This window comes from Macrosteles quadrilineatus, unplaced genomic scaffold, assembly GCF_028750875.1.
Source record: "Macrosteles quadrilineatus isolate MER2022 unplaced genomic scaffold, UCM_ALF_1.0 Scaffold_8__2_contigs__length_117827958, whole genome shotgun sequence".
NCBI classification, from domain to species: domain Eukaryota; kingdom Metazoa; phylum Arthropoda; class Insecta; order Hemiptera; family Cicadellidae; genus Macrosteles; species Macrosteles quadrilineatus.
The window spans coordinates 74,952,008-74,979,106 of record NW_026542601.1 but is presented as its reverse complement, the minus strand read 5'-3'; the positions used below and the strand labels follow the sequence as shown (position 1 = coordinate 74,979,106).

The 27,099-nt window shown below is 36.0% G+C and overlaps 2 protein-coding genes across 2 annotated transcripts; one reads left to right on the top strand and one right to left on the bottom strand.

The window, feature by feature from the left end:
- The first annotated feature begins 1,876 nt into the window (after positions 1–1,876).
- Positions 1,877–4,473, top strand: LOC129000483 (cAMP and cAMP-inhibited cGMP 3',5'-cyclic phosphodiesterase 10A-like). Its single transcript, XM_054427444.1, has one exon. The coding sequence runs from the start codon at positions 1,877–1,879 to the stop codon at positions 4,211–4,213; it is 2,337 nt and encodes a 778-aa protein (XP_054283419.1). The 3' UTR covers positions 4,214–4,473.
- A 449-nt stretch (positions 4,474–4,922) lies between these two features.
- Positions 4,923–24,563, bottom strand: LOC128999778 (ubiquitin-like-conjugating enzyme ATG3). The gene is made up of 7 exons (XM_054426451.1): positions 24,316–24,563; positions 22,138–22,326; positions 14,870–15,007; positions 12,685–12,801; positions 11,391–11,534; positions 9,641–9,768; positions 4,923–9,126 (listed from the first exon to the last, which is right to left on the bottom strand). The coding sequence occupies exons 1-7, from the start codon at positions 24,385–24,387 to the stop codon at positions 8,976–8,978; spliced, it is 939 nt and encodes a 312-aa protein (XP_054282426.1). The 5' UTR covers positions 24,388–24,563; the 3' UTR covers positions 4,923–8,975.
- Positions 24,564–27,099: the final 2,536 nt, after the last annotated feature.

Here is a 27,099-nt window from a genome sequence, read left to right as displayed (position 1 = left end):
TTCTTTGTTTTAAAATTTTCATCGACTGTGTTCTGTGAGTGTAAAAAATGACAATAGGTGATGACTACAGGTGAGAAAGTTTATGCAAGTACCACTTTAACGTAATTTTATATATATTTATCTCAATTTCATTTTATTGATTTTTTTACAGCAGAGTCATAACGCTTTCCCCGTTAAATGTTCATGGTTTGTTGTAAAAAACGGTTGTGTTGTGTAAATTATAGCGGAACGAGCGGAGTTCTAAATACTACAATGAACGGCTGAAGCGATTGGCACGAAATTTAGCGCAGTCGAAGTACCTATAAATAGGAGGTATAAATCTGAATTGGTACGAAATCGGACTACAAGGCTTTTCTCTGAGTGAATTTAAAATTTTAAAAATTGTACACGGGCCTTATAGGTATGGGATTGTTGGTCGCCATGACATTATTATGCAAAATGCAAGATAACAAAAAAGTTGTAAACAAAAGATTTGTAACATATGTTATCGATAAATAATCTTAAATCACATTACCTACTTACAGATCAAAAGGGAATAACAACCGGATTGTAACCTTTGAGCATAGATTACTACAAAATGCTACCAATTAGGCTAATGCACCATTTACTTCAGATACTCCACATATTCCATTTATGTGGACCAAATAACTTGTACTTGCGATAGATACTGCAAGTAGATATCTCATTTATGAGAAACAGATCCAGCATTGACTGATTACTAAGGACCCGACCCATCAAAGTATTGTTGTAATATGCTTGCTCCGCTCAATAATGCAAGCAGACAACTGCATTGTACACCTAGTATTGTTTTAATCACCAAACACAAATTTTTACTGAGCAAGGCTTGGTAACGTGTTCTAGTTAAAAAAAATGTGTCAGCTGATTTGATTTTTCCTGCAGCTGTAGAATGAATCAGAATCTCATACAATAAGTGTTTGATGATTATGGTAATATTCCTTTTCTCCTATATTCTTTCAATTTTCCAAGCTTTCCAGTTCAGTATGTCATTCCTTTTAAAACAATTGTTGGAGTCCTTGTTGGAGTGACATAACATGTTTACGGTAGTTGTTAAACAAATTACAAAGTTTCAACCAACTGTACATTTTGATGATATTAATATCAATAATAATCATCACAATAATAATATCAATATCAATCTTAGAAACAGTTTTATGAGCTCTTTAAGAATTAAATCATGTCTTATCAGTTGTAAAACTTGGATCAGAACTGGAGAAAGCTTCCAACAAACTTGTCTGAACAAAAACTTGGTGGAAAATACTCGCTTCTTTTATAGAAACTCCAGTACAGTTATCATAAAAACTCTCGTTCAATGAAAACATTTCTTCTGTAAAGTAGGGATGACAAACTTTTTGAATTAAAAGTTCCAGCAATCTCGTGGAGGAGTGTTCCATGTTCGATATCAAGTAAGATCTGTCAAGGATCAATTTGTAAATGATCAAAAATCAAAATAGAATATTTCTACTCGTAATATTAATAAACACTGTTTATAGGATTCTGTTGTGATGTGTGTTTATTTATACTCTTATCAGATTGGTTTACAAACCTGTTGATCACTCACACTTCTGTCAGTTTTGCTGAGTACCCAGGTTTGCTGCAACAGGGCTGTAGAATGACAAATCCTCTAGCTAGATAATAACAACATGTGGTTTAAGTGTAAAAACAGCTGATTATAGTTGGAACCATCCTCATAACATAACTTCAAAAGTTGTTAAATAAACAAATGATTTTAATAATTTGTTGAATATCAATTTTTTAACTGAAAATCGATAGAATATTTTTAGAATACTTTTGATTTAGATTTAAATTTAGTTTAGAGACTTTTAAATAACTATTTAATTATCTATCAGCTAGAATTATGGAAAGTGCAAGAGAAAAGAGCAATAATAACATGTATGGTAATACAAATGAGGGGAGCATTGACTTTCGAGAGGAAGAAGATTTGCTGGAGCCTCAATGTTACCCGGATGCAACACTTTTCAAAACCAGCCTTGAAGGTCTTTCCCAAGATGAGGAAGATTTCAAGAAACACTTGACGAGTAACAAAGCAACTCTTAGAGCGCTTGCTCCGTACCTCCAAATACTTCACAAGGATCAAAAAAAAAAGATGGAATCAGTCAAGAAAACTCCAAAAAATGAAGGAATGGTGCCTATAAAGTCAAAAGAGCAGGTTATTACTGTCGTGCCAGATGTAACACAAAATCCAGAACTTGTCTCTTCCATTGTTGAAACAGGAGAAACATTGAGGAACCTCATAAATGCAAGGAATGTTTCTGTTTATTTAGCAGATCAAGCAAAAAATGAGATTTATTATTGTCCCAAGGAGCTTTGTGTGGAAAAGCACGACATTTTGAAGATTGAAGAAGGCACAACATTAGCTGCATATGCTGCTTTTAAAAGGGAACTTATAGTGTCAAAAAATTTGCTTTCAGATTCTAGATTTCCCCTAGGCTTAAGTGTTCCGTATCCCCTAGCCAAATTTGGCTTGGGAGTGCCTATAAAAACACCCAATGACGATTTAATCGCTGTTTACGAATTGAACCGTGATGGATTCTCAATTCCTTTTGAGAAGAAAGATGAACAAATGATCCTCGCTGTGACTGGGTGGATGGGAGCAGGCATTCTTCAGAAAGCCATCTACGATAATCTGGAAAGACAATATGAGACGACATATTGCTTGCAACAACTGAGTTTTCATTATCACTGTGATCGTGTTGACAAAGAGAGTGCGTTCTCAGATATTGTTGTCTTTGCTCGAGAAACCATTGATGCGGAACATTGCATTTTCTATTTGATAGTTAAAATGACTAAAGACTACTGTGTGGTAGAAGAATACGAACAGGGATCAGAAGAGATGAAAATTATGGTGAAAAAATATACCAATAAAGTTGTTAAAAACCAAGATTCGTATCTTTACAAAGTTTTAATGGAAAAGGAGATTTTCAATGTTGTTGGTAATAAAATTCACGAGATGGAGTCCTCTGTCAAATCAATGTTGTGTGTTCCAATCCTTTGTACCTGCAAAGAAGTACTTGGAGCAATACGGTTGATCAATAAGCGTTCTGCGGAAAACTTCAACAAAGATGATGAAAAAACTTTGATGACTTTTTCTAGTTTCTTTTCCATCCAATATCACCACAACAAAGCTCACAATAATGCTAAAAAAGCTGAAATACAAAACAATATAGTGAAAGATATGTTAAACTACCACATTAAACCGTGCACACACGATCAAGAGGCCTTTAAAAAGAAAAGAACTCCAGTACCTTTACCAGAAAACTTTTTCACTTTTGCCTGGTATCCAGCGCCAGATGATATGCCACGTTTGGCTGAAATTACGATTAGTATGTTTCATGAAGTTCTTGGTGACTCTTTCATGTTACAAAATAATGTGCCAAAATTTATTCTAACTGTTCAGAAGTGCTACAGGCCCAATCCATATCACAATTTCCTACACGCCTTTGTTGTTACTCACACTATGGCCAATATAATTTCTCGCTATCACTTCAACTTCAACGGTCTGGAACGGAAGGGCCTGATGGTGGCAGCTTTGTGCCACGACCTTGACCACCGAGGATATACAAACAACTTTGTACAGTTGACCAAACACTATCTGTCTAGCTTGTATGCTTCCTCGCCTCTTGAAAACCACCATTTCACAGTGGCCAAGATGATTATACAAAAATGTGCGATGTTCTCCTACCTCAAGCCTGAGATCTATGACACACTTCTGACTAGCATCTACAAATACATTATTGCGACTGATTTATCTCTTTACTTCCAGTGTAGGATGGAGCTGATGAGAATCGCTGATGAGAAATCATTCACTTTCAAAGATCCCAGCCATAGACAACTCGTGATGAGCTTGATCATGACCCTTTGTGATCTTTCAGGCCAAACCAAGCCGATGCCGATCAGTAGAAAAATTACAGAAGACGTTTATGAAGAATTCTTCCAGCAGGGAGATATGGAAAAGAAAATGGGATATGTGCCAATACCAACTATGGATCGTGACAAGAAAGATATGCTTTTTGAAAATCAAGTACAGTTCTTGAGTTTTGCGGTTATTCCTTGCATTGAGACGATATCAAGAATCTTCAACATGTTAAGTCCTATGCTCGAAGACACTAAGGGTCTATTGCACCAGTGGAAAAAATTGGTTCAGGCAAAGAAACAACATGATCTTCAGGAATAATACAGACAGTAAAAAAGTACAGATACAGTACTTTACTTCATTTCAGGCAATTTTTCAAAGAATAGACATTTTATTAAATTTCAGATTCAATAAAAATTGTTGCCTTTATTTTTTATACCACTTATGGTGCAATAGAGAACCTTTTTATACAGCTTTAATCAATGCAATAAGAGTAGGTCTACTGTGTTGTATCTATAAGACATTACCGGTAGGCCATTTATGAAAGCTAAGGTGTTGTTCAAAGTGCACATACGTAATGTCCCAGCTATTACAAATAAACATTCAGTTTACATTTATTCCGAATCTGAAACTTAGCTTGACTGATAAGTTTGCATAATATAAAAATATCCACTATTTTTTACATTCAGTATTGAACAATCATTTATTTATCTATTCTTCTCTACAATTGATTTTAGCTACTGAATAAAATATAACTGAAAATAGATGATAATGTGCTAGAAACTGCAGGTGACCTGACTATTTTTAAAATCCTGTTTCAATTAACCTTGCATATCACACTGACTAAATGTTCATTTCGGATTTTGATATGTTTCAAGGACCTATCTAAGTTGAAATAATACGATTGATGAAATGACTAACTTTTTGTATTAAAATATTAATGTACCACAACAAAACATCTTTTGGAAGTAACTAAATTTACATCAAGTGCTTAAGTATATAAGTCAGTTATTTGTAAGGTTATCTCATCAGAAAATTTAGGAAAAGTTTAGTGGGTTCGGAAGAAACATTTTTCAAGCGGCAGTTTAACTAAATATATTTCATTCAAACAGTGGCACCTCAAAGATCACAACTTTATCACAAACAAGCAAAAAAAACAACAAACTGTACAAGTGATGACTATTGTAAAACTGAATGAGGAAACAATTGTGCAACAAAATAGCTCACTATACCAAACACGTTTACATCGTAACATAAACTATTTAATACCGTAATCACACTGAGCTTTGATTCATGGATGGTTAATGACAAATTTATGTAGGTAATTTTATAAAATTTTTGCAGACATTTCCCATTACTATTGTTAAAACGTGTTTTGCAATCTGACCCTGGATGTCAGGAAAAGTTGTTTTTGTCATACTACAGAAAAAACGGCTATTTTTGAATATTTGCGTGGCGGGCTAAAGAATCTCTCTTTCCCCCAATGGAGATAAATAATCAGCTGGAGTCACATTTTTATATGTTTAACATTCTTCTGCTGATTTTGCCATTGAAATTAGTCCTTACAAATATGGTACTGTGTAATTATAAACATTTGATTGTGTTATTATTATTGTGTTGGCGGAATCATATATACAGGGTGTCCCGGAACGCTCTACCAATATTTTAGGGCATTGTTCCTGGGTAATAAACATATCAAAATATCATATTTAAATTGTCCGGAAGTCCTTAGTTACTCACATTTGTTGTTTTAACTTATTAATTTTTTTTCTGAAAAGTGCTTCAACATACAAAATTAAAACTTTGCACAGACATTTATAAAAACTAGAGAAAACTACAAAAAAATTATGACAATTTTCCAAATTCATAAAACAAAATGGCGGCCATTTATAATTTTGTTTTTTAAATAACTCGAAAACTGTTGATTTTACAACAATTTTACAAGAATAACTTTTTTAAGGCAATTGAATTACAAATCGATTGACACCTTAATCTTTAAGATTGGACAAATATTAACCGAGATATGGCAGCTTAAATGATACGTAACAGCTGGAAGTTAGTTGCAGTGCATGAAGAGGCATGCGGTCACGTAAGAGCTGTTTGTAATAGCAACACAAGAAGGTAATCATTTGTCAGCTGACTATTTAAGGTACCGGTAAAAAATTACAAAAATTACGTTCTATGAATTATTTGGCTTAAACAACAATGTAGTATGATGTATAATATAGTTCATCACATGGTCAAAAGCCTCTTTTCAACCCATGCTCATTTCACAACATTGGCTTCATCTTGGTTGTGAACTAGAGCTCAGCACAAAAAGAGTCACTTTGGGCCCTAGTGACGAAATTAACTATTTTGTCATACTGCAGAGGAAACAGTTGTTTTCAATACATGTATTGTGGGGATATAGTACATTTCATAACAAGAATAAAGGTGGGTCATTACATATTTGAGACCCATGTTTGAAGTGTGAGATTTATCGATAACTATAAATGGTTGAGAATATGTATAGACCCACTTTCACTCGTGTTTTGAAAGGTACTTTGCGCTACACCACAAAGACTACTTATATTCTTCATTAAAATATACAGGTTCAATCCAATTAGGAACATGACAAAGCTCATAGCATTTTTAGGTAATGTTTTCTTTACAGTTGACAAAACAACAACAAATCTTTATTTGCTTACGTCGACAAAATCCAAAAAAGATAGTAAACATTACTTTAGCATAGTAAACATTCTTTTGCTGTAGTAAACAATGTAATGATGCATTTTCGCAGATGTTAAACATGTAACAAAAACAGGTTATTTCACAGTAGTGTAGCGAAAAGTTAATTATTTAATCCTTAGGGGTATTTCTTCTATCCTAAATCATTTTACAGTCTCTACTTCAATTATAATATACTATTTTACTTATTTTGATTGAAAATGTCTGCAATAATTTGTTAAATGCCATTCACTATTAAAAACATTAAAATCAAACTGATAACACACAAGACTCAACATTTAAGACACCTCAATAATTGATACATTTGATTAATCTTTCAACATCCTTTCTGGAAACGTAGTTAAGTTTACCAACAATAAAATAACTCATTATAAGATTCCCAATTTCATCCAGATACAATATTTGAATGGGTTTTTTATTTCCACCAAATGTGGCTAAATCAATGTTAGTGTTGAATCTACAGCATGGTAAGTACTTTGTAAAACGATGTAATAGATCCAACTGCACACACTTTTTTAATTTACTAGAATTGTTGTCAAATTTCTGTGACAAATAAAAACTTCTTAGTTTGCGTTAGGCCTACAATCAATACCTAAGCAAAATGAGAAAATGAGAAAATTGTAAATATATATTCAGAAAAATCTTAAAAACAACACTAAAAGTCCCACAAATAATTAAACTACACTGTAAATATCAAGACCAACATTTCCCTTATTTCATTACGGAATTTTCAATCTCGCAATATGTAACAATTTGCAAAGGCATACACTGCTTTGTGTTGCAAGCAATTATATTATTGAGTATGTATTGTCAAGCAAATAATAAAAAATAGCATTGATTTTAACTATTATTGAAAGACTGTATGACTATTTTAATGTTGTATATACTAATAATAATGACGTAGATAATTATTATCATTAAAACACTAGTGCAATATTTGAAATAAAATAATAATTACTAATATTGTAAGATAAAAGATAGTAAAATAACATTTAAAAAAGTTACAAAATACTGAATATATTTGATAAAAATAAATAAACTAAACGTTGGCTATTTATCAAGCAGTCTAATTCTGGTGGGTAGATTATGTGGATATTAGAGCTCTAAGCAGGAAATGTCTCATTGTTTAATTAAATTCTGATATCTTAAGATCATGTAGTCCAGGCAAAAAGACCAAATAGAGGACAAAATTCATGTATAAGCCAAATTTGGTACATATGTAGGGGAAGGGCCCTTAAACAACATGAATTGTTTCCTCTATTCGGTCTTAATTGTGTGGACTAATAAGAAATCTCTTTAAGTGAATAATTTACTGAGGCAAATGATATTAGTAATAAAAAATTGACATTGACGAGCACTTGTCTATTAGCTTTGTTTCAAATAGTGTTATGGCCATCTGCACATCAGATTTGCATAGGAAGAATAAGTAAATAAATAAGATACAGCCAAATGTAATTTTAAAAATTACTAGGTTTAGTTGACAGTTGAATAATTTGCTGTTAAAATTCTCGAATTTATAACAAAAGTGTTACTTTCTGCAATGCATTATGACTAAACAACAAGAATTTGGTTACTGTAACAACAGACTTTGAAGGTTTTCGAGCAAAACTTGATCTGATTAGCGTAGTTAGCAGTATCATAAAACTTGTTCTTCCTCACATTAAATTGGCAGCGGCACACACAAGACACAATTAGTTCTTTTTACATTGGTTTATGTACACCGATTTCACAACTCTTAAAGAAGCCAATTGATTAGTTGAGCTAAAATAGATAGTGACAAAAATGCAAAAATATAATTAGTTCATACAATAGTAATAGAATATAGGGTGGGGCATAATTTATGTATGCTAGTGACTCCTTGGGTCAAAATAATACAAATGGTGTTCTCCTTTCTTTTAGCATCTATCTCAACGCTTTAGCTTAAACCCTTAAAAGGATGTATTTTTGTAAAAAAAAACATAGACAGACAGACCTTAAAAGAAACAATATAGGACATATGTTTACATAAACCTTTTTGCTTATTTTGACCCAAGGAATCGCCACAAAAACAATGTCCCGCCTTTATTGAACACCCTGTATACTGACAGCAATTACAAAGTCTTGTTCGATGTGTACCACTCTTTTAAGTACAATTACAACTCAAATAAATAAGCAGAATTCCCTACTACAGAATTACCTGCTGATGCAAACTGAAAATTCTTTAAAAAATGTTTACATACAGTTTACTTAAAAGCGTTTTTACGCAAGATAACAAAAGGTAAAGCTAGAATTAAAGAGTATTGGTTACTTTGATTCTTAGACTAATGGAATGCACACATAGTGCTTCAGCATATAAAAATACCAAAAGTTTGATAGATCACATGGTAAAATTCTTAGTGTGGTCATAATCAATGGTGGGTATGACTGATTGGACAAACTTGAGGAAAATAATGAGATACATGTGAACGCCCAGTTCACCTCCTCCTTCCAACACTGTCTGGATTATTTTCTTCATCACTTCAGCATGTCTGGAATAAAAAAAAATTGTTAAGAATATTGGAATGTGTAGATAGTTTACCAGATTTGATTCACAAAGCTGTGTTCACACGAGGCCTTTAGGCAGGTGTGTTACAAGGCAGTTACCTGCCTCTAGTGTATTTCAGGTTACCTAAGGCCCTGCCTACTGGCCTCATGTGAAAAACAAGAGAAAGTATATTTTCTTCAGACAATCTTGTATTTGGATAATTAATTAGGATCTTTATGTAAACTAATAACTAATGAATCATTCATGATAAGATACTTTATCAAAAATTTAAAAATTTTTAGTAAATGTTGTGTTTACAAATTATTGTTTGTTTCTGGTATACGTTTCTTCGAAACTAGAGAAAACCATAATCACTATGCCCAGACAACTGCACTTGATTTGACAAGCATAATCTTCTTTTGGTGATCGTAGCACTGGACCGGAACTGAAAGTGTTAGTGTTTGAATGTGTTTGATGTGTTTACATGTGTTGTTTGACTGAATTTGTTTGATGAGTACCTGCAGGGATGTACAGATGCCATGGGAGGTCCAGGCAGGTGGGGGTGAGACTCCATAGTTACTGTTTTCTTGGCATAGTCTTGACTGACGTCCTCGTACATCTGCTCTACCTTCAGTGGCTTGCGGTTCTGCAAACAACGTAATCATGCATTTCAACCCTTCAAAGCTCAGGCAGTCACTCTCTGCAGACGGGGCCACTAGTATAAACCATTGATGGCTGCCAATGTGGTTTCGTTTGATGGGTGTTTTCCAAACGGAGAAGGCCACTAGATTCATTAAAACATTGGTGACCACTAAAAGCAAACATATGCTTATGGCCACCTTACCTCTACTAAGCTAGTCAAGTGACCTAGAGCCGGCCGGGTCTGAGAGGGCACCTCCAGTCATGGCTGGCAGTGGTGAGAAAGGTTGGGTGCGCAATTAAAATGTTTGATGAAAATAAAGGTCCAAAAGTAAAAAAAAATTTAAATGGAAGGCAGATAAAATTTTGCGAAACACACACTTTTAGCTTTCAAGTTTTTCAATGAAACATCCAACAGCAATTTCATGTTCTGAATTAACAACTAGCATCGTCTATGACACCACAACACAAAGATGTGCTCACTCGACTTGAAAAGAAACGACTGTCAGTCATCAGTGACAGTTTAATGGCCGCCACTACTGGTACTGGCCCTGTCTCAAGGGGGCTTAACAACAAAACTTTCATACAGGGAGGAAAAGGTCCCGGGACGGTAAAATATTTCAGTAATAAAGGTAGAGCTTTTAAACTTGAAACACAGCTAATGGACATTAACACATTATTCAGTGATGCGCCACCTCCTCAGGGGGACAGTCACTCGGAGTCAGAAGAAAATCTTAAATGTAAGCATATATTATGCACTCCAAATTAAAGAAAGCCCAGCTTTTCACCTTGTCAACATCAAGTGTAACACCATAAGATCTAGTCCAATGGCAATAACTAATAGAATTATACAGAGATTTGTGATAGTTTCCTTTTGTCTACTGGCAAGACCCAAGCATGTCACAACCATGATTCTAGTTAACACGTTCAGTGCGGCATAACTTCAAACAGGCGCTCGATAATGGCGGCGAGGCCCGGGCGAAGCCCCGCAGCGCAACTGAATCGGTGAACGCAATTGGCATTCAAATATTTCAGTCTGACGAATAAAAAAAGAGCAGCGGTGATTGTGCTGTGTTAGCCCGAGAGTGGACGTAGTTCACTGAAACACCCAAAGGTAGCAGCACTGCCTGGATTCGTAGCCAGTGTCTTTGTAAAGTGGCTTGAAAAGAGAAAATTGCCGGAACCGGGACAAAAGTATTGCTAGACAGGATTTTACGGGAAATTTTAGTACCAACCTACACCAGACTAAAGCTTAAATAATCTAAGCTACAGGCTGGCAACGATTATAACGTTCCCCGGCAATGGCTGAGCTCACACTAAACTAATGTGGAGAGAGTGGCATGACGTCAGCTTTAGCTGATGTCCACCACCAGTGCTAGTGTCGGACATCATCTATTGATGATGCCTGCACTTAACGTGTTAAAACAATCAAAGTGGGTTGAGAAGAAATCTTTCTCTTAGAATTACAACAGATGGTTCTTTATTACTGTGAATTGCTTCTTCACAGTGGCTATAAGACATTTCAGTACAGTAGAAGCATTGACTATCCTTTGTCCTACCTTTGTGAGGTTTTACGAAGCTGCCCTCTACTACTTCTGACACAAAAAGAAAATTATTTTCTAAACATACCTCGTCGTAGCCGAAGAGCCACAACCGAGGCGTCTGGTAGTACTTGTCATAGGTTATGTGAAGGTCGTACGTTCTAGTTCTCACTATTTCTCCGTCTTCGCAATCTCTGTTTTTCAGTTTTTCCTTGCGAACATCGTATGTTGCCTGTAAATCAAAATTCATTTAGCAACTGGCAATAATGAATATTTTAACATGAAAGTTTATGATTCTATATCTTTAAATTGTAATTGTCATCAAATCAAAGTATTAATAATATATAATTTCAACAATGATCTTACTGAAGTAAAAATTACACTCAATGATTTACTAGATGTTACACCATTAATAGTTAGGCCTAAGTAGTAAATCTATAATGCAAGTGTTTGGTTTTAGACATATAGAAAACTGTTACAATACATTAAATTACTGTAAAACTTCACCTATAACTAGGGATGGACGGGATTGAATTTTTAGTTCGAGACGGGACGGGACGGGATTTTTATTTCCTTCCCGATTTTCGGGACGGGACGGGATTTTTTTCTATGCATAAAAAGAAAGTCTTGAATATTGCAGTTACCAAAAAAGACATACGAAATCAATTTTTACCGTTTGTGGCACAGATCTATAAAAACCAAAAAATGGGTAACAATTTACAGGTACCTATAGAAACTTGTGACTCGCGGTCACGGTGCGATCGTCAAAATGACCGCGGTCACGATGTGATCGTCGGTGGACTCCGCGGTCACATCTTGATCGTCGGTATGACTCCGCGGTCACAGGGCGATCGTCGGTATGACTCCGCAGTCACGGGGTGATCGTCGGTATTACTCGCGGTTACGGCATGATCGTCTGTATGATCCTTTTGACTCCAAACAAAATGTCACAACCCTAATTTCTGTACAACTATGGTTCAAAAGTAGTTGCAGCTAGCTTGTTGACAAGCTAATGGGAGTAAGTATGTGTCAGATTGCTGATACCGTTTATTCATTTATGGCTAATTAACTAGGCCTAATTACAATTATAACTAGCAGTATAAATATTAAGTTTAAATTATTACATTGTGGTTTGGACGTTTTTACTACTGGTAGGAAATGCAGAATAGTATGACCAGGGAGAAAAGACTAGGGGAGTGATAAAAGAAGAGATGATTCAAAAGTGCGAAAAGAGATATGGGTAGAGTGTATGGAAGTAAAAAAAATACTAAATGTATACAGGACACTTGTAAACAACTTTTGGGCAACTCCAGTAAAGTTAAAGCGACAGACATTCATTGACTTTCATACCCTTCTTGAGTAGGTAAGTTAAAGAAACTCACTTCGTCTTGCATTTCCAACATGCCACTTTCCTCAAAATTTTCCATATCTATTGCTTCTTCGTCGTCATCATCTTCATCGTCGTTCTCCACTGCATTGGGCCTCTTGAGTGGTGAATCCTACACAACAATAACATAGATAAGTTTGCATTAATGTTGTCTCGTTACTCATATACTCTAAGGGTGGATGAAGATCGTTGTGGGGACTATGTCGCCTTCTTCATATCCATGTCAAAAATATAATACCCCCGCCGCAGCAAACCTGCCGTCTAAGCGAATTTCCATTTGGCTGAATTAATTTTCAATCGATCTATTTAAATAACATTAGGTTTAACGAGTACCTAGGTTTGCTGCTACAAGGAAACTAATAAAGTGTGTGTTTTAAGTAAAATAATTATTGCTTAGTAGAAAATGAATATATTTGCCAAGTTTGATCAAAAGATATCCATAAACAAGCAAACTACAACATTTTACAATATTCTCCATAAGAATAACATGGGAATTTTAAATTTACAATTTTTTTAGTTTTCTCCGTAACTAATAACCGTACAAAAACACTTTGATATACTGAATTGTTTGTTTTTTTAAGCTCTTTAAGAAGGTTTAGAGAAAAATTGGGAAATTTCGTGTTTTGAGGGTCAAAAGTGAGAAAAACCAATTTTTACCCCATAAAACCCCCCATAAAAACCTGTTCCCATGGTCCGATCATGCTGGATCGCGAACTCATTCAAGTTTATCCTGCCTTACACCTTCAAACCAAATTTCATCAAAATCGGATAAAAATTACTCAAGTTATCGTGTTCACGGACACATATATATATAAATCTATATATATATATATATATATATATATATATATATATACATATATAAAAATTTTAACGAATGGTGTTTTTGTCCTCTGGGGACATCAAAATGAAAAAGTAAATCGGTCCCAGGCCTAAGTCTTACCATGAGACCTACGGTAATAGCTACTTCCCTATAGGGAAATTCGCTAAAATGTTACTATTATTGAGGTCGTAAAAAGATTAAGTAACACACACAAAAATTTACACATAATAATTGGTTATTCAACTACTACGTGGCCACAGACAGATACACACTGCATGGTTGACATGTCCGGACTGCAGTTTGGTTGGAAGGAGTGTTGCCAACCTATGTTATTACAGTTGTAGATTGAACATAGTGTAGAAATAATCCATTTGATTTCAAACTAATTTGGTTGTTTGGAACGTCTCTTGGGTCTTTCTTTGGGCTTTGTAGATTTCATATTCCTTCACGACATCCATGTAGCGGCCTTTGTTACAGTAATGCTGAGGTTTCATGTTGGTGTTGATATCGGAAAAATTACGATTGGTATTAATAAGATGTGCTGTGAAATATGATTTTTGTATTGTTATGGTTCTTGCTGCAGGGTTCCTGCATAGACAAAGTATACAAGTCACAAGACAAAATTAAGTTTAATTACCTCTTATTCATATGTGGTGACTTGAGACTACACCAAAATGAAAATAAAACAACAATAACAAACTGCATTGAGATAGATCAAATATTAACCTTAAAACCTTAAAAGTTAAACACAGAGGCACCAGTTTATTTAGGAGTGGATAACCTATTATTTTTAATACTTTACTTACTGGGAGAGCGAGCTGGTCTAGTGGTTAGAGCACGGGACTTCGGATAATGGGGTCCCGGGTTCAAACCCCGCCAAATCACCAATGGATTTTATCTAAGTGATATTGCCGTAACCCCTAGGTCTAGCCTGAAGTAATGTTAAAAACAATTCAGGGCTCGTGCCTAGCGTCTTAGGAAAAAAAAAATACTTTACTTAAATAAATTTATTTGAAAAGGATTACCTACCTAAAAAATATATATTTCAAAAGAAATAAAAATTAAAGATATAAGAATGTTCAAAAATCTCTGCACAGGCTTAACATGGCCATGGGTAAAACAGTTTAGGCCTACAACATAAGAGTAGAAGCATTGTCGCCCCCAAATATTTTGTCAGGTAGGAATACTTTAATTTTCATCACAATATAATTTTTAATTTGGATTACTGAGGAGTTTTTGACAGTAAAATATTTGTTTAAGGATTACCTACTTCATAAATAAAAAAAAACATTTTAACTACCAAGTAGATAACTTTGTTGCTTATGCAGTTGAAGATAAGACAGAGGCTATTACTTACGGTGACATCTTCAATGGTCATCTCGGAGACTTTGTCGTCGAGACCGGAGGACGTAGGGTCCATGCCGTGAGTATCCACCCAACCTCCATCCGCATCCTCCGTCTCAATGAGACGTTCCTGTTCATCACAGTACTCCATCTGTTGACCAGCAGTTAGATTAGGTTCAATCGTTGAAGTTTGCTTAGCCTTAGGCTACACAATACAGGAAAGGGAATGGACAGAAATGTTTCCGATGCCCTTTATGTTATCAAATAGAAGATGCTACACAATAAAGGACACAACATGTGGCGAAACAACACACCACGCCACAACAATTGTAGAATCTGGTTCTATTGAACTTTGTGTCGTGTCTCTTCCTCTAGCGCTAGGCTAAACTACGTAGGATAGGACACGGAAAAGAACTTTCTGGTTAGATGCAATGCATGCTCAGTCGGAAATTGTTACTGGCCGTTTCCTTTCACATGTCCCATCTCTTGTAGAACAAGCGCCACAATTAGTTAGTATTGTTCCCTTTCATTCCCTGTCTAGTGTAGCCAAACCTTAACAAGTAGACATCCCATGTACACAGATCAGCTGTGTAGATATTTTTTATTGAAAAAAAAATAGTTGAATCAAGGCAAGGCCACACTAAAAATAACAGGCCGTAATGCTCGTCAAGCATGACGTCAAGATAGAAGACGGGAATGACGTAGGTATTTATTTATTTATTTTCCAATGAAAGATTAAAACAAGCAGCTGATCACAAACGGCAAACATTACGTCATTGCCGTCATCTATCAAGGCCACACTGAAAAAACAGGCCGTAATGCTCCTCAGGCATGACATCACCATAGGCGACAGCAATGACGTACAATGCTATTTTTTTAGTTATATTTTTGTTTTCCAAGTAAAGATTAAAACAAGCAGCTGATCACAAATGGCAAGCATTACGTAATTGCCATCGCCTATGATGGTGTCATGCCAGAGGAGCATTAGGGCCTGTTTATTTAGCGTGGCCTTAGTTGAATGAACCACTGGCAGAGAGGGCCAATCTCAAAAATCCTATTGTTGTTTAGTATTTCTATTGTTGTTTAGTATTTATTTTATTTATTAGTTGTTGTGATATAAAATTTACTAGTTGACAATAAGTTAGGGCCCTTTCACATAAGGCCACTGGTGTCTGCCACTACAGTAGTTGCTACCACCGGTTACCGGCTGGGAAACTACAATTTATGGTACAGGCAACTGACAAGCCACTCCACCATTAGCCACAGAACAACTAGTTGAGAAAATGCTGATGAGCAATGGACATCCCCTTCTTCTCGTGTTATTAATCAAGAAAAGAAGGGGAAGACGGCGGCTTGCCATGTTCATAATATTCCTCCAGGAAGGACATTTGCCTTTATTACACATTGTTTGACAAACTGTGTGCAGACAAAATAAGTTTTTAAACTATTTTTGGATGTCAAAAAAGGCATTTGATGAACTTTTAAGTTATAAAAACCGTTATGATGATTGTTATAACAGTGTTTTAAGTTAAAAAAATGAACAGTTTAATACAAAACCACTCCACAACTAGCACAAGTGTGTTTTCTCTGCCCGTGAACTGACTGTTTACCCCAAAATAGTTGATGAGCGCGGTTCAGTAGTGGCGGCCACTAGCGGCTTCGTCTGGAGTCTCCCATTTAATTCAATGCCCAGGGACGAGTTACGCCACTGCGGTTGCCCCCTAGGAGTTGTGCCAGGAGACACTGTTTGGCCACTGTGGCGGGCAACTGCAGTGGCCGCATCTGAAGACCCCTATTTAAAACAATGTTAAGCTGCGGCCGGTAACCAGTGGCCTTGTGTGAAAGGGCCCTTAAGCTTGGTCAAAAAGTTGGCATGTTGGACGAAATAAAGAATTCACATCAGCGTACTATGCTGGATTTATTCAACTAGGTACAAGGCTGATAAAGACAAGCTTAACAAATTTTCTTGCGTGTTTAATACAAAATAATATATAATTAAAACACTCCACTTCATAGTAAAGGCAAAATGTCTGATAGTCATCTACAACTGATAACACTGAAAACCGCCACCATAGATTCTAATGATAGCAGCCGCAAAAACCTACGCATTAAGACTTAACAATATTGTTTCCATCTGCAAAGATTATTTTGATACATACCAGAAATGAATAATATAGGCTAATAAATAAGATAAGGGTAATGATATTAGAATATAAAATCTTAACGTAATGAATAGCCTACCGGTACATCTGCCCTTGTTTTTTAAGGTTTGACTAAATTACACCATAGACAAATAGAATAAATATAGACTGTCAGCTGTGCTGCGATTAGAATAAGTTCTGGCGCAAACCGCTAGGATTGTCATGTTGTTACGGAGTACACCGCTGCAGCGTCTGCTGATAGCATACGGTGAGGAGCCGACGACGGCAGCGAATCGAAAAACAAACGACACATCGCAGAACCTTCCTTTGACAGTCTATATTTTATTCTATTTGTCTATGATTACACATAGAAGAAACACTGATTACACCATTGGTCGATTACAAATCAGTCCCAAATTGTCAAAGAAATTATACAAAGGGGATCATACTCTGAGATTATATAACTTTCTCTAAACGTATGTCTAAGGAACTCATGTAAACTTATGAAGAAGAAACCAGAGATTTTAATCTACACACCGGTAAATAGTTATTAGCACAGACAATATAATACTTTAATGCAGACGGTCAGCTGGATCTGCGCTAGGCGCTGTTTCATGATGCGGCTGTATTGCCGCGCCACTGTAGCGGAAGACGCGAAGCGTTTCCTCCTCGAGTGGCGCCGTGGGATTCTATTTGAATTTGAATGAACTCAACTAGTGAATGAACTTTTAATGAGATATTTCTCGAAACCTATTTAAGATATCTTTATGAAACTTGGTATACAGTTTTAATACGTCATAATGTATTTAAGGAAAAATAATCATAAAAAAATATGATCCTGTTTCAAAATTGCTGTGTTTTAGCGAATTTCCCATACATAGAATAAGCTATTACCGTAGTACTTATCGTAAGACCTGGACCTGGGACCGATTTATTTTTCGTTTTGAGGTCCCTTAAGTCAAAAATCACCAACCGTTCAAATTCATATAAAGTGAGTAAATAAAGTCTTGAAATAGATCTGTATTTTTTAAACCGAGAGCCATTAAAATATGGCCTCACTACTTTGTAAATAAAATTACGGACGATCATATTTTAATCGCTAAAGACACTCTCGCCAATCCAGTGAACACATAAAAATGACTTGGATTTTGATAGGTACTCTCGTTTTCTTGGAGAATATTGCGTAAAATGCCATCGTGAGTGTTACAGACAGACAGTAGACAGACAGACAGACAGACATAAATAGAGATAAGACTTGTTTCAGCTTCTTTAATGTATAAAACGTAAAAATACCCTAAAAATATATAATTCTGAGCAATGTACAGACAAAACTCTAATTTTATGTATATAGAAGATTAATCATCTATGAAATAACGAACAGCTGTTCAGATCAAGATTATTTTTTCTAGCTGTCACTGATATGTTTACAAATATGATGTTTACAAATACCGCAACCATTTTCGATCACGTTTTGAAAGCAAATCCCAACCAAGTGAGATTAAAAACGTGTTACTTACATAACGGATTTAATTAATCGCAAGTGCAATGTAAATGAAATTAAATAACTAGGCATCATCCAGGTCAGGAATCAGAGATTCTTTGTGTATAAAACTGTTCTTGAGTTTTGGTAACCAGAAAGAAGACCTTGAATCAGTGTTGTATACGGCTGGGAAACTTAAATTTATTAATGATCGTCACCAATAGCTTAGAAACAAGATTTCCAGTCATTGACGGCGCTTCAATGGCGGTTGTGTAAAGTGTTAAGTAAAAAATCACCACTGCAGTGGTGAATGATGTTTACGGATGATGCTAAACTCGCTTTTCCAATGTGTCACTTTCTGTTCCTACCATTGACTATATGTACAGGGTTAGTAAAAAGTCTGGAGACTCCCTGTTAATTTTTAAACGGCCCATACTAGAAAAACCAAACTCGGCACACCTTTATGGCATGTTATGAAGTACTTTTTGGGCATAACCACTACTTGGTGTACATCCTAAAAATGGGGGATTTTGGGGGAAACTCAGGAATTTCAAAAGGTAAGACCCATCAATTGACCCATCATTTTGAAGGTCCTGGTAAGAGAAAACTAACAACGCAAATTAAAGGTCTCTATCTTAATCCAGTTCAAAATGGCAGCCATTTGAAATTCTCAGAAGTTAAATTTAACTTACAGTTTTTCAAGTCTGGAGACCCCCTGTAAATTTTGTAACGGCTCAAACTACGAAAGATAAACTCTACACACCTTTATGGCATGTTATGAAGTACTTTTTGAGCCTAATTGCTACTAGGTGTACATCCCCAAAATGGGGGATTTTGGGGGAAATCAAAAATTTCAAATGTTAAGCCCCATCGAGTGACCCCTCATTTTGAAGGTCGTGATAAAAGAAAACTAACAACGCAAACTAGAGGTCTCTATCTCAATTCAGTGAAAATGGAAGCTGGTTGAAATCTTGAAATCAGAATAACTTAGAATTTTATATTCAATTGGCTGCCATATTTTACTGTGTTAAGATATAGACCTCTAGTTTGCGTTATTAGTTTTATTTTATCACGACCTTCAAAATGAGGCGTCACTCGATGGGGCTTAGCATTTGAAATTTTTTTATTTTTCCCCAAAATCCCCCATTTTCGGGATGTACATCAAGTAGCAACTACGAATTTTATGGAGAATATTGTAAAATGTTGTAGTTTGCTTGTTTATGGATATATTTTGATCAAACTTGGTAAATTTATTTATTTTGTACTAAGTAATTGATATTTTACAAAAAAATACACTTTTTTACCCTCCCTGTAGCAGCAAGCCTATGTACTCATAAAACCTAATATTAATTCAATACATTTAATTGAAAATCAATTCAGGCAACTGGAAATTCACTTAGTCGGCAGGTTTGCTGCGGTGGGGGTATTATTTTTTTGGAAACTGTGATGAATAAAATGCTAGATCAAAGCTAATGCGGTTGTAACTAAATGTGATATTAGGAGTAGTGAAATACGTGCCTTGGATCTGCCCTTCCTATATGAAGCCATTCAATGATTAAGCTATGTGAGCTTAAACATATGCTGTTGACAAAAGGTAACTCTCTCGCCCCAGATTGGAGTTACAAAAATTCATAAAATGCACCTATTCCATCAGTGGTAGTTATCAAATGTCGACGTAAATGTAAACTTACGACTGTCCGTACCATATTGATCAGTGGTCATCACCTGTCAACCTATCATCAGAATGTTTATCCTTTGTACTGTGTTTAGGTCATATTTTAACTTGATTTTAAACATATGCTATGATTCTTTGTTTTGTTTACATATACGTCGTTATTTTATTTGCATGTAGTTATAGTATTTGCATGTACTGTATTCTTATTATTGTTACTTTTAATATTCGTTTTATTTATAGGCTATTTAGTCATATTGAGCAATTCACAACTTGTAATCCAACTGTAAAATTTGTGTGAATCCGTTGGCAAATATATAAATAAGTAAATAAATACAAAGGCCACAAAAAATTGATACGTTAACAACGTAAAGCTTTAAAAATTCATGATGGTTTGTTAAAAAAAATCTTTCACTTAATGTTTTATCTTTTTCATAGTAAAAACTAACATTTTGGAGTCCATACAGAATGACACAATGACAGACAAACAGACAGACATACAGAAATTGAGAAGACTCGTTTCGGCTTTCTTAGGCTATGAAATGTAAAATTAACCAAACACTGCATGATTCTACGCAATCTACAGACAAAACTGTAATTTTATTTATATAGATTATCAAAAATGTAAATTGTTTGGTCTTAAATCTTCCGAATTCCTATTTGTGGAAACAACGCATCTTGGAAAGTTTGGCTAAAATAAGTTAAGCCATTTTGAGTGATTTTTTTTGTTTGTTTTGTGTCTATGGAAGTTTGTATTGAAGCCGATCCCAACAAGCTTCGCTTCGCTCCTCTCTATTACAGTACTACAGACTGAATAAAATTTATTGCTAAAACTTTTATTGCTGAAATGGGGTAGAATAAGGTAGAAGATAGTCAGGTTTGCCCCTTTTACAACTAAAAATTATAATATTTCAGCTATTTTTTATTTGATCTTTTTGAACTTGGTATCGTTTGATAGATAGTTAAAAATGCTAAAGGATAATTAAAATAATAGAAAATTAAAATTGTACTTGAAATATTTTCAAAAAAAACCAGCCATTTTTGAGTAATTTAAGCTTAAATGTTTTAATGGCCATCATTTTGAAATTGTAGGTTGAATCTAGATGAACTTTTTTTCTAACACGGGTCTTTTCTACCTTAACATGCATACCAAGTTTCATAAAAATCAGTAAAAAACATTAAAATATAAAAAAGTGTATGTCAAAAATACAAAATGGCGGATATTTGGGTAACGAAGCGATTTTGGAAAAAAACTATTCTTGATTTTCTCTTTATTTTTACCCAAGGAATCACTAAGTAAAATATGTCCCCCACCTTTTTTGAACACCATGTTTAATTAATTGCTAAACTTCGTCGCAATTGTGATTAAAATAATCACATAATGAAAAATAAATGCTGTCTGCAGGCAGATGGTAGTCGTAGGGAGTACGGTATCGGTGGACCGCGCGAGTTGTGGATGAGGAATGATAGACGAGAATTTGGCGTTGAGTTGAACTGCTAGTGCTGCAATTAATTGCAAGCCAGCGACCGCCGACGCCGACCATGCCGGCGACTGGCGAGGCGAGCGCGAGACTGCATGTTTCCTCGATTCTCCGCTAGAGGCAGGATGTGACGGGGCCCTACGCATCGCGCAGTGAGACGTCTGGGTTAAAGTATTATATTGTCTGTGGTTATTAGTGTAGAATGAGTAGTGCAGGTTTGTTACTTACAAACATTCTGCAAATTATGAATATAAAATAATTTGTTGCTTGCAAGAAGAAGAGGTGGAAGTAAGTCTATGTAACTACGCCCCCTCGTTTTGCAAAGCGACAAATTAATTAAAATCCTAACGAGTGGCATCTAGATGTAGCTTTCATGCTCGTAGCAGTAGGCAAACCTAAGGATATAACTGTGTTATAATAAGGTAATAAATTAAAATTAATTTGAAATTTTGCTATATAGGATGCAGCTATTATTAATACTAGACCTACAACAAATGTTTTACAAACCTGTTTGCATCGTCGGGTGCACGGCACATTCCTAGTGATTAGGAATTGTTTGTTCTTGGGCAGATATGGCTTTGTCTTAGCCTCGTCTCCGCTCGCCCACTGCCACGTGGGACAGTGATGTACCAAGTGATCTCCTGCTGCTACAAACTCCTCGGGTGTGATCACTCCTGTCTCTCGGAACTTTGATTCCTGCAGAATACAAGATGTTTACAATTAGAGCCATTTTATGGACATGGAAGGTGTTAGTAACCAAAAACATTCAAACCAGAAGGTGCAGTATGGTATTGTAAAAAACTGAATGAAAGCTATAGGCCTACTTATAACCTAGGCTGTAAAATATTCCGAGCTAAGGCTTTTGCCTACAATAATTTTGTAAGTATAAACATAACATGAAACGTCAGAATCAATTAGGAGCTCAGCTTATTGCTAAAATAAAACCATAGACAAATTTCCAATATTGCAGAATAATGGTTTTGAAATCAACACCAATCCTTGCCTTGAATAAACTGTTTCTTTTTTATACAGGTTCACTTTTTAACTGTGTATATTTTCATGAACTTTAATTATGTATTGTGTATTATGATGTGTCGGCACAACTTTCTCATAGTTAACAGAAACCTTTCATAGATAAAATTGATTTTCGGTTCTTGATACCAGTACCATTGTTACCTAACTAAGAAGTACTTTGATTTACTCATTCTTTGAAAAATACTGTTAAGCTGTGTCTACATAAAGCCAGTTGGCAGGCAGGTTACATGCCTCCAAGGTAACTTGAAATACACTAGAGGCAGGTAATCCTAATGGCTTCCTATCAGCAGTCTTCCCTAAAGCCGCGTTCATACGAGGCCAGTAGAGCAGGCAGGTTACTTGGCTTTAATGTATTTACAGAAAGTAAATAAAAGATACGTCTTAACACTTAAAACAAATGGTTACGCTTTTGTCCTTAGATAAAATCCATTGGTGATTTGGCAGGATTTGAACCTGGGACCCCAGGAACCAAAGTCCCACGCTCTAACCACTAGACCAACTCGCTTCCTGCAGTTTGAATATTAAATTGCTAAAAGTTTACAGCGAACGTCACTGAAATAAGACTTTTACGTCTGTGCTGCTCATTTCTATTTATAAAGCTATTAAGTTAACCTCATTTGTTTAGTGGTCAACTGGTCGATCAAAACCATCATTGACAAAAAAAAAATTATGATAGCTCTGGGGGAAGAATTTTTATTTGTATCACCCTATGCACTTCACCAGCTTGTGTGGCGTCTTCAGAGGTTTTCTTAAATTATCTTCTTATCACTAAAACACTTTAGTCCATACGGTTAAGACTAGGCAATGTATTCGAGGACTAAACTTTAACTTATACATGGTCCCCTAAGCGATATTCTCAGGCAAATGCTACAGACACACAACTCACCTACGGTAGGACCTAAGTTAGTATAACCTACTTCAAAAGAGAATTGGGGTACACTTCCATATCTGTTGGCACAAACAACCGCATGAAAGTATTGATCAATATATCGTCTGGTTAACTTAGTTGGGTAAGGTAAACCTAACCAAACGATACATCAAATTAAACAATCGAATAATCAATATTATTCATTCGGCTGTTTGTGCAACAGATATGAAAGTGTAGGCTACCTGAGAATTGTTCTAAGGTGATTTAAGTTATTCATATGCCTACTAGAAGAACAGGGAGAGAATCGCAAGACCATGGGTGCAAAACTAGGCCTAGTTGGCAACATTCTTAGTGTCTACGCTACCAGTCTGTTTCCTCATCACTGCTCTTGTATAAATATGCATGTCGTTATTTACAACTCTGGTGGCTAAACTGCAGACCTCATTAGATTCATAAGTTGCACCTAGGGCATAGCCTAGAGGCATCTTATGAGGCATATCATAGGCCTACAGATAACCTAATTCCAAAAAGACCAGCGTACGCTGTAGGTCAGCCTAGCATACATACAATAAGTAAGAAAACATAGGGATAGGGCCTAGGCTAGGCCCATCTTTTGATATTTATCAGTAAGGCAATTTACAAAGAGGCCTATCTTTATCAAAAAGGCAATTTACAAATAAGCCTATCTTTATCAAAAATGCCTATATTTGAGACTTGTTATTCTTATGCAACCATGCTTGGGTATGTTGTCCTAAGACCTAAATTAGGCCTAGGCTAATCACCTTCAAAACAGGTGTCAAATATTCTGCAACTCCCAGAGCAGTCCCTTTCACAGTGTTGATTACGCTCTGCATGATTTACGCGTTTCTGAAATCAACATAACAATAAATAATACAAACTTATAACTAGCTGTGTTGTTGATCTTCTGCTGGAACTAAATAAAATATAAAGTACTCTACTATTTGATAAACGTCAGGCTGAGACTAGACAAACGAAAACTTAACACTGGGAAGAACAAGAAAATCGTCTGTTCCTGTTTCTGCTGTTTCTCTCTCTTCTGTCTCTGTCAAGTCTGTCTTCTTCTTCTGGTTCTCGGTCTCTTGTTGTTAGCGTTTCGTTTCAACTCACTCCACTCCGCTTGATTTTCTTGATGTATTTTTTTTCTCTAGTTTGCTTAGCTTAGCAGGCCACAGTCTAACAATATAAATATTTATTTATATTAGACTGTGAGCAGGCTTCAGTTTAAAAGAACAGGCAGCATCGATGTACACTGAGTTGTGGTTGCTTCCAATTCATCCTGCAATTAAGGTTATTTGTTAGTTTACAAAAATTTGTTATTGAACATAAATGTGCACAATCAATGTTTAGGCCCGTTCACACGGGGCGAGTTTACAAGCTACACGCCAGCGTGTAAGAAGCCGGCGAGTTGGCGAGTGTGCTTGTATTCGTTCACACGGAGCTTGTCCACTCGCCTACTCGCAGACGTGTAGAAAGACGCCGGCGAGTCGGCGAGTGCGCTTGTAGTCGTTCACACGATGCTTTTTCCACTCGCTCAGTAGCTGGCTTGAACCAAATCCTCCAACATCTTTGAGTAACACAAGCGCACAAGCACAAGCAACTGTGTTCACACTGGGCTACTTTACACGCCTACTCGCTCAAAAGCTGGCGAGTTGGCGTGTAAAGTAGCAGCAGCGTCAACTTTTTCCAGAGCTTTTTTACAAGCAGCTTTTGAGCGAGTACGTCGTTCACACTGAGCTATTTTACTAGCTGCATGTAAAAAAGCCGGCGTGTAGCTTGTAAACTCGCCCCGTGTGAACGGGGCTTTTCATGTTGATATTGTTCTACTCTCCATGTATTTATTTTAACATTCAATTCACAGCAAACAGTCCCAGTAGATCCGATCCCATCCACGTACACTTTAGTGATTGATTTTAAGTCAATGGACTGACCTTTACACGACAATATAGTTGGTGAACATTAACTACTTATATCACAGGCAATAGACCATTACATCTATAATTATTAATAATTGGTTATATTAAAGTCTGGGCTTATATTAATTCTTGAATATACCAGGGCCGCGTTTATAAAATTAGCCCAGTGGGCCCGGACCCGGGGACGAAAAAGGTTTTTGGTTTATTGGAGGAGCAAGGAAGCAAAAGATTCCCCCACATTGAAGGTGGAGATGAGCGCAATTAGCTCTCGGGTCCATAGCACATGCACATGCAAAAGCCGTGGCCCTGGAGACTGGAGCTTTGTTTTAATGTTTGTTTCATGCTGGGGCTACGTTTGAGTGTGCTTTGCAGAGTTGTCACACTCCTTCCCGAAGAAATGAAATGTCAATAAAATTCATCCTAGGAAAATATTCAATAAAATTGTATACAGCATTTTAGACATTCCATTCCCATATTAAACTTGTAGCCCGTTTTCTAACCAAAATCATCATAGTTGATGTGAGCCACTAACAGATTGGGCTGATCTAAATTATTGATTTTTCTCGAATAAACAAGCTTTTTTATGAACTCAAACTATTAATGGAATGACTTATTGTGAGCTATGGCTATAGCAACTGTTATGACACATCAGCTTGGCCAGCAACAAAAAATAATGTAGACAATAGAGTTTTAGCATTGACTATACCATAAAAGTTGAAAACCTTTCTCAAAGGAAGGAAACAGATCGTTGAGATACCAGCTGATGATGGTGGTGGATGTGTGAGGCACTTCATGTCCTCCGTGGCTCCAGTCATAATGGGGTGCCTCAAGGGTCTGGCCTCGGTCCGATTCTGTTCCTCCGGTTTATCAACGACCTCCCCTCAAGCACAAACGCCAAGGTCTGCTTGTTTTCAGACGACACCTCTTTGACACTATCTAGTCATACTTCAGCTAAACTTGAACAAAGAACCTTCATCGAAGCCACCAAACTCATTTAGTGGTTTAACGGCAACAGGTTAAATAAATACACCGAAAGCCCAGTTTCTAAATTTACGTATCTCAAACCGATCCATCAAAGATGTTCTTCTGTGTACTGATGTTCTTCTTTCAGCCTACTAAGGGTTGTTATATCCTTTTCTTTCATATGTTCTGCTGATCAGGGGTGCTGAAAATCCAAGAACACTTCTTGTTTGGGCTTCAGAAGAACGCAGTGAGAACCATTTTCTCTCTCCCACGTCACCATTCTTGCAAGGACGTCATCAGCTCATCTGGAATTTTTACCTTTCCCTCCGCCTTTACATCCTTAAGACGCTGTAATTTGTCAGGCAAAACTTTTCCAAGTTTCATGTCGACTCTCATTCCTGCATTTATCTCTTGCACTCTACAATCAACTGTAAAATTCCCGAACACTCCACTTATTTTTTTAAACATCACCTCTACAACGGAATTAAACTTTTCAACAATCTACCCATCGATCTTAAGTTAGAGAAAGACCACCTTACATAGATTCAAGAGGAAACTTAAGTCCATGTTGCTTTTGAGATGTTACTACAGCGTCCGTGAGTTTCTGGCTGGTGATTAACGATTGTTTTCCTTTTAATTTTATTATTGTATAATAAGGGTATACATTTT

Excerpts from the sequence above, each read along its gene's own strand:
- LOC129000483 (XM_054427444.1), top strand. The coding sequence starts at position 1,877 with ATGGAAAGTGCAAGAGAAAAGAGCAATAATAACATGTATGGTAATACA.
- LOC128999778 (XM_054426451.1), bottom strand. The coding sequence starts at position 24,387 with ATGCAGAGCGTAATCAACACTGTGAAAGGGACTGCTCTGGGAGTTGCA. Across the intron at positions 15,008-22,137 it reads GCACCCGACGATGCAAACAG|ATGGAGTACTGTGATGAACA; the intron begins GTTTGTAAAACA and ends GCTGGTCAACAG. Across the intron at positions 12,802-14,869 it reads TGACCATTGAAGATGTCACC|GATTCACCACTCAAGAGGCC; the intron begins GTAAGTAATAGC and ends ATTGTTGTGTAG.